The sequence below is a fragment of the Nematolebias whitei genome, chromosome 12 (genome assembly GCF_014905685.2).
Source record: "Nematolebias whitei isolate Nwh7 chromosome 12, NemWhi1, whole genome shotgun sequence".
Lineage (NCBI taxonomy): Eukaryota > Metazoa > Chordata > Actinopteri > Cyprinodontiformes > Rivulidae > Nematolebias > Nematolebias whitei.
In genome coordinates this window covers 41363159-41370572 of record NC_056509.1, presented here as the reverse complement: position 1 = coordinate 41370572, position 7414 = coordinate 41363159, and the positions used below count along the sequence as shown (strand labels likewise).

At 36.6% G+C, this 7414-nt stretch overlaps 1 protein-coding gene across 1 annotated transcript in view; it reads left to right on the top strand.

Annotated features, from left to right (window-relative positions):
- Positions 1 to 3808, top strand: part of rab15 (RAB15, member RAS oncogene family) — a 22812-nt gene extending 19004 nt beyond the window's left edge. The window contains exons 4-7 of the mRNA XM_037685591.1: positions 282 to 359; positions 861 to 950; positions 3382 to 3447; positions 3529 to 3808. Coding sequence (XP_037541519.1) covers positions 282 to 359; positions 861 to 950; positions 3382 to 3447; positions 3529 to 3690 — 396 coding nt within the window. The 3' untranslated portion in view covers positions 3691 to 3808. The remainder of the gene's footprint in view (positions 1 to 281; positions 360 to 860; positions 951 to 3381; positions 3448 to 3528) is intronic.
- Positions 3809 to 7414: the final 3606 nt, after the last annotated feature.

The window sequence follows — 7414 nt, the reverse complement described above, 5'->3', positions numbered from 1 at the left end:
TTAGAAAACACAAAAAACATGGCATTTTTGTCAACATTACATATATTGAGCTCAAATTTGCTGTGGTAGTAGCTGAGAGTCATTCACATTCTCTGAGTTCTTGAGTTTGCATGGAAATAAAACATATTTTTGTTTTAAAGGTTTGACCAAAGCAGCTACGAATCCGTCAGTTCTTAGCGTCAGATAATGTTAATCTTAAACTATCATGGAAGGCGGAGGGTGATCGCTTCGAGGAACGCTCGTCCTTTAATTTGCTTGACTCTTGGTCCGTCTCTTCACAGGGCATCTTCCTGGTGTATGACATCACGAGCGAGCGGTCCTTTCAGCACATCATGAAGTGGGCCAGTGATGTGGATGAAGTGAGTACATAAACTGGAAACAACAGCAAGTTGTAGAAAGGAGCCACATCAGCAGATGCAAAGTGTTGCAGAGAACCCAAACTGTCATTAAGTGATAAAAACTAAAATCAGTGCTTTGGCAGTTTTAGATTTAATTCTCAGTATCTGCCATGTTTTTTAAAGTGTGCTGTTCCTTCTCAGCTTTGTGGCTTTAAGCTCTCCTATGTGCCTTGTTTTCATCTGTCAGCTCCCACATGGTTTTATTCTATTAAAGTGGTTATTATGAGCCTAATTTCCTCTGAGGGTCTGTCTGAATGTGGTCTCTGTAGAGCTTGGCATGCTTACCACTTACTTTTAATCATGCTCTCATTTCCTGATCGCCACATCTCCTGTGTTTTCTCCCCCCCCCCCCCCCCCCCACCGCTCTCTCTTGACATTTGCAATCACTCTTCTCTTCTTCGTCATCTTTTATCTGTACATCTTCTGCATGGGTTTATTATTATCCATGGAAACCGTGTGCAGTACGCTCCAGAAAAAGTCCAGAAGATTCTGGTCGGGAACAAGTCGGACGACGTGGACAAGAGGCAGGTGGCTACGGAGCAAGGAGCCAAGGTGTGTCATCTACAGGGGGTTGTTAGAATGGAGCAACTGCTTTCACTTTAGCTTTAGCTTTAATCATAAACTGCAAACGCAACAGGTTTTGCATTTCTAACGCCCATTTCAAGTCTTTGGATGATCATGCAAATGAATGAAGCTGAATTCTGATTGGTGCATAAGCAGCACATCTGCTGCGGTCGTATGGTTTGAATATTTATTGAATCAAATCCTGATACACTGTCAAGATAGTAAGCCAAAGGTTGCACAGTCGTCGCGATAAACAATAAATCAATTAATCGCATGATAAATTAAAAAGAGGTTGATAATTTTCATTTATCAACATATTGTTTCTTCGCGTCTCTCTCTTTCTACTGAAGACACTGGATGACAAAAAGGCTCAACTCCGGTGCTCTTCACTGACCCCTCCCTTTCTCTTTAAAATCCGTTTTAACCGTCCAAATTGTGTTTTTGGATCGTTAAAAGCAGCTAAGCTGAGAAGCTAAGCTACGAGCTAAGCTAACAGGCCGACCTCGGGGAAAAAAACCCTTCAAAATTCATGGTTGAAACCCGTGCCTTTACGCAAAAACTTGTTTTTTCCCTGAAAAAAAGTAGCTGAGAACTTGTTTACTGATTTTTTTTTATTAAAAGCTTTGTGTGAAAACTGCTATGCTAAAGAGCTCAAACCACACTGAGCATCCGCCATTTTGAGAACCGAAAAACGGGAAGGAGAGACAGCCCGTGTCACGTCAAGGGGCCTCCCTCCCATTTTTCTTAAAGACACGCTGCTCGTTCCCTCACTAGCCATCCTTCAATTCAAACAGTCTAATACTGCCATCCAGTGGTCAACAAAAAGTACTACACACAAAACAAATTACCAACATTAATTTCTTCTTAAATTTGACAATAATTACAAATTATTGCCAATTTCAAACAATATTATCGTTTATCGCAATAATTTTTGAGACAATTAATCGCTCAGCAAATTTGTTATTGTGACAGGTCTAACTGTAACATTCAGTTTATCTTATCCTTTGTTTTTTCAACATTGATAAGCATTCAAGCTAGTCTAAATTAAGGCTTAGCATTCCTTGAAATAATGCATATTGCCCACTTCCTTTCAGGCCAAAGTTTTAGACCTTATGTCACCTTACGTTGACAAATTTCAAAGTTGTAATTATATTGGTTAAACATTAAAAGTAATGTTAAATGCTATTTTATGCAATATATCATGCTCTGAATATGTTTTCAATGATTCTCAGCTACTACCATGTCAAAGGTCAGCTCAATATCCTTAAAGTTGACTGTTATAGCTGTTTTTTGTTATACAAGATTAATTGGCTGCGGCGGCCATCTTAAACCAAGTTGACCCCATAAGTTAATCAGCTGCAGATGAACATGTATTGATTACGTGCTGCAAGTTTCATTGAAATTTGTCAAACGATTCATAAGATTATTTTGCTAACAGATATACAGGGTTGACTTCAAATAGTACAAGCAAAATAATAAACAAATGTCTTGTGCAAACTGTTAGCACTCCAAAAATGTGTTGGTGTTCAGTCTCATCTACTACCGCACCAAATTTGAGGTCAATAACTAAAAGCGTTTGGCTATTTTTTTGTGTGTTTTTAAGGACTGTTGGCTGCGGCGGCTCTCCAACTGCAGGTGCACATCCAATGATTACTTTCTGCAAGTTTCATTAAACTTTTGTTCAGTGATCCACGAGATAACGTCAAAACTCTGGCACAACAATTTCATGCGGGATCACTAATCTTATCTTAATGTGCCAACAGACCCAGTGCTGAGAGTCATTCGCATACAGTACTCCGAGCATCATTCTGGGAATCTTAAATGTTCATTTTCACCTGGAAAAATTGATTTCTAGCTATCAGCCTTTTAAGGGGCCTGCTTTACAATTAAATGCATGAATGGCTTGCCATAAGTCATTTCTTTTCCACATGAGAAGTAGCATTGATGATGCAGAGAGGAGCTAAAGACGCTTCTCGATCAGCCCCTGGTTTTGCAGCTCCTGCATGGAGCTAACCAAACCCAGCACTATTTAAACCCTCTTCGGGTTCGTGTGAACAAGTAGGCGAAGACCCAACAGAAGGTTTTTTTTTTTCACCATTTTTGCCGCCCTGAAGATCATATTTGTGTGTTTGCTTCTTATCTGTCAAGTCGAAGGACAGGAAGTCAGTGATTGAAACTGTAAATGCTTCAGGCTCTTGCCATGAGACGTCAGGGGAGCGGGATTAACAGGAAAGCACATCATTAATTTCCTCCTCGACTCCATTCGTCGGGCGACACAGAAGACTTTAGGGTCAGGGGTTAAACTAAACTTATAACTCTGCTAGGAGCTTCATGACAAGTCCTTGGAGGGTTTAAGTTGAGTTTATGAGAGGAAATATTTAAGTCATCTTTTTATATAATGATGCTTTCTGTTCTCCAGCTGGCCAAAGCCTATGGAATGGACTTCTTTGAGACAAGTGCCTTCACCAACCACAATATAACAGAGGTGTGCTTTAAGGAATTCACAACATTTCAAAATAAGAGTGATTGACTTGGTTTCTCACCTGTTCTCGTCTCTCCCTCTAAGACATTTACACGACTGGCTGAGCAGGTGCTGGCAGCCAACAAAAAGGACCTGGATCTTCTCCGGATGTCTCTGAATGATGAACTTGACCTCGCCGCTCTGGAGGAGGAGGATGGACTCTGTGACAGTGCAGCTGGTGATCAGCGCAAAGGCTGCTGGTGTTAATGAACAGCGTGGACTGGAACCCAACACGTCATCATCGCTGCACATTCGGAAAAAAAAACAAAAAAAGTGTCTCGTTTGGTTTTAGTGTGAAATAAAGAGGCCCGGAAAACAGTTGGATCAAGGCTGCTTTGCCTAATTGATTTAATGAAGTATTCAAAACAAAAGTAGAAACTTTTTTAAAGTGATTTTTTTTAAAATCTGGACAAAAATGTCATTGTCTTAGGGATTAATTCTTGCTAAAATTAAAGTTTCTTTATTTAAATTCAGTCTCTGGCCACAAAAAAAAAAGGTACAAAGATTTTGATAAGAGGTGCAAATGTGAGTCTTGAACAATTAATTGTTCAAAACAATTCTTTTAAGAGGTAGGACATGACTTGAAATGGATTAACGTTGGTTGATTTTCATGTTTTGTGATTTTCATCTGGCTTTCAATGATGCATTTGCTGTTTTTTTATTTATTTATTAAAGGAGTAGCACCCTTTATGTTGTTTTAACTGTAGTTTTGAAGATTTACCACCAGAGGGCGCCATCTACTCCGTAAAAGTACCTCATAGAGAGAAATATTTAGTTTGAAGTTATTCTCACTGGATCTTTTTCCTGTTTATTTATTTATCTATTTATTTGAAACTGGATTCAAAGAAGTTACAATTAATGGGAAGAACAAATACCTAAAAATATGCAACATTATTTACTTGCTTTCTTTTGATAGAAAATTGTTGACGATGTACAGATAGATGCAAACAAATTTATTGTGACCTTTACAGAAAGAAAAACCCCACAAAGGTCACTGAATTACATTGAAACTTTTAAATTTAATAAAAAGAAAGAAAAAAAAGGCTGAAAATCATCTAATGGTAATCGATCGTTGCTTTTTCTTGATCGTTTGTGTTTCAACAGAATGATTCATGAAAACAAAGTGATGAAAATGGCCTTTTCTTTCCTTCATGAAAGGATACAAACAAATTTGTCTGCATTTGTATTCCTGCCTACCTGAGGGAAGCAGTGAGAAGGATTTATTTAGGTTCCCTATAGCAACACAGAAGGTATCGTTCAGTCTTCTGTTTGATTCTGTAGCAGAACGAATGTGGGTTTGTGCAGTTTGATAACTGCCCCTTACGCTGTATATTAACGCCTACTCAATGAACTGTATTACTAAAGGGGTGCAGAAAAAGTCCAAATGAAAGTTCAAAGTGGTTGAAAATATTTATTTTGTGAATATGATGTTCTCTTCTTGCTGTTTTGTACAGATTCCAATGAACGTCCCATTTGTTTGCCCTTTCAGAAGGAACAACTGACCGTTCTGCATGTGGTGCCCTTTTTTTTTTTAACTGCAACTTCAATGAAGTTAATAATCACTTGATCATTATACAATATAGCATTTGACCAGAGTTGCCTCACAGACAGTTACACAGAAAGATGATCACGATAAAAAGAACTAAAGCTACATTTTTGCGACTTTGTATGAATAAATGCTACTGGACATTAACGTGAAACGACAGTATGTTGTGCTGAAAGATGTGAGCTATAAATACACAAAGTGTCTTTGTCGTTCTTCAGAAAACTTTTTTTTTCTTGTAAACTGCATTAACTGCATTTGTGTAAGTATATTAAATGTAAAATGCAACATGTTCTTGGAAAGAAAGCTTCAGATGTGTGTCTTTGTCCCTGATTGTCACTTCCTCGACGTGTGAGAATAATACAAATACTGAGGTGTTCTGTTGGTAACGGGTGCAGTTTCTCACTCTTGAAGCGAACACATAAATGGAGTGAACCACTTCCCCCCATTTGTGTGAACGTTTATGAAGCAGTCACACGATTGTGATCCATTTTTCTTCTGTGCGTTTTTCGGCACGATTCTCGTCCTGCAGTTTTTAAGCTATTTCAGCAATTTAGGTATCAAAATGTTCGGCTGAAGGGTGCTCAGTCTTTTGGTATCGGTGCAACTTTAGATTTTTGAAATATTTAGCCTTTACTGCCATTTTTTTTTCCTCATAGAAAATGAATTGAGCTCATTTAACATCCTTCATATCTTTAGCTCTGTTTACAATCTTTTACTGCTCTTTCCACATTTTGTTCTGGTTCAGCTTCTTTCAGCTTCCTTATGCAAATGTAAACTTTGTTCAGCTACTTTCAGCTGTTTTGTGCTCCTTTCAGATTCTTTCTGCTGACTACAACCTTTTTGTTCTTCTAACTTCTTGCTGAAAATTTCAGCTTGTTATGCTCCTTTCAGCTTATTTCTGCAAGTTTCAGCTTTTTCTGGTATTTCAGCTACTATTTAACATGCCCTGAGACAACTTCTGTTGGGATTTGGCGCTATATAAAAAAAAATAAAAAATTGGTACCACTTTACCACTATGATATTAAATCCTCTATAAACAATTTATAAATTATTAATTACTGCTTATTATGCCTTAATTAAAGGTTGCTAAATAGCGAACCCAATCTTTTCACCTATATATTTCATCTAGAGTTTATATTAAACATTTTCAGACCAAGTTACTACCTTGTAAGCACAATAAGCATTTGTAAACCTATTTCTTTAGCATATAATATTGTACGTTATCACTGCATTATAAATATCTATAACAAATATTTTACCCTAAAAAATAGGTTTACAAATGCTTATTGTACTTACAAGGTAGTAAATTAGTCTGAAATGTTTAATATAACAACTCTAGATGAAATATATAGATGAACAGATTTGGCTCACTGTTTGTCAAGAAACTGGTCAGTTTTGTCTCTGTCACCCTTAATTAACGCATAATAAGCAGTTATTAATGATTTATAACGTGTTTATAGAGGAATTAATAATGCTATTTATGGCCACCTATAAGGGGAGCCTTATTGTAAAATGGTACCAATAAATTTAGCTGTTTTTTATGCTAATTTTAGCTTTTTCAGCTAATTCCACATTTTTTGCACCCATTTCACTTTTTCCAGTCAAATTCAACAAAAATGTGCTCTCTCCACTTCCCTTATTGTATTTTAAGCTTCTTTCTGCATTTTAAGCTACTTTTCCACTGTTTTATTTTTTTCAGATAAGTTCCACTTTTTTTGTGCTAATTTCTGCTTCTTTCAGCTTACATGAGCAAACATGCTCTCTCTATTTCCTTTAGCTAATTTAAGCTTGTTGTACCTTTTCCGCTAGCTTTTTTTTTGTTTTTTTTTTAGCTAATTGCAGTTGTTTTCTGATAAATTCGAGTTTTTTGTGGTAATTTCTGTTACTTTCAACCTAATTAACATCTTTCTGCTAACTTCAGCTTTGTTACGCTCCTTTCAGCTTTTTTCTGCTAGTTTCAGTCTTTTCTGCAATTTCAGCTACTATTTAGCTGTTTTTATGCTAATTTTAGCTTTTTGCAATTCCACTTTTTTTTCTAGCTAATTTCAGCTCTTTCCACTTCCTTTTCGTAGCTTAACCTTTTTTCAGCCTTTTCAGATACTTTTGGCTAATTTCAGCCTCTTTTTTTTATAGCTATTTTCCTCATTTGTGTGCTAATTTCTGTTTATTTAAACCTTATTCTGCAAATATGTGTTTGTTCTACTTTATTGTGATAATTTAAGCTTTTTTTTTTACTTTTAACTACATTTCAGCATTTAAAAAAAACTAATTTCAGCAAGTTCTTCTGCAATAAGCATTCACACTGCATTTTCTCTAGATGGATATCATGATCCTCCTGTGCCTGTGTAAGTTTGATTGTCTTAACTCCAACACTTGATTCTTCAT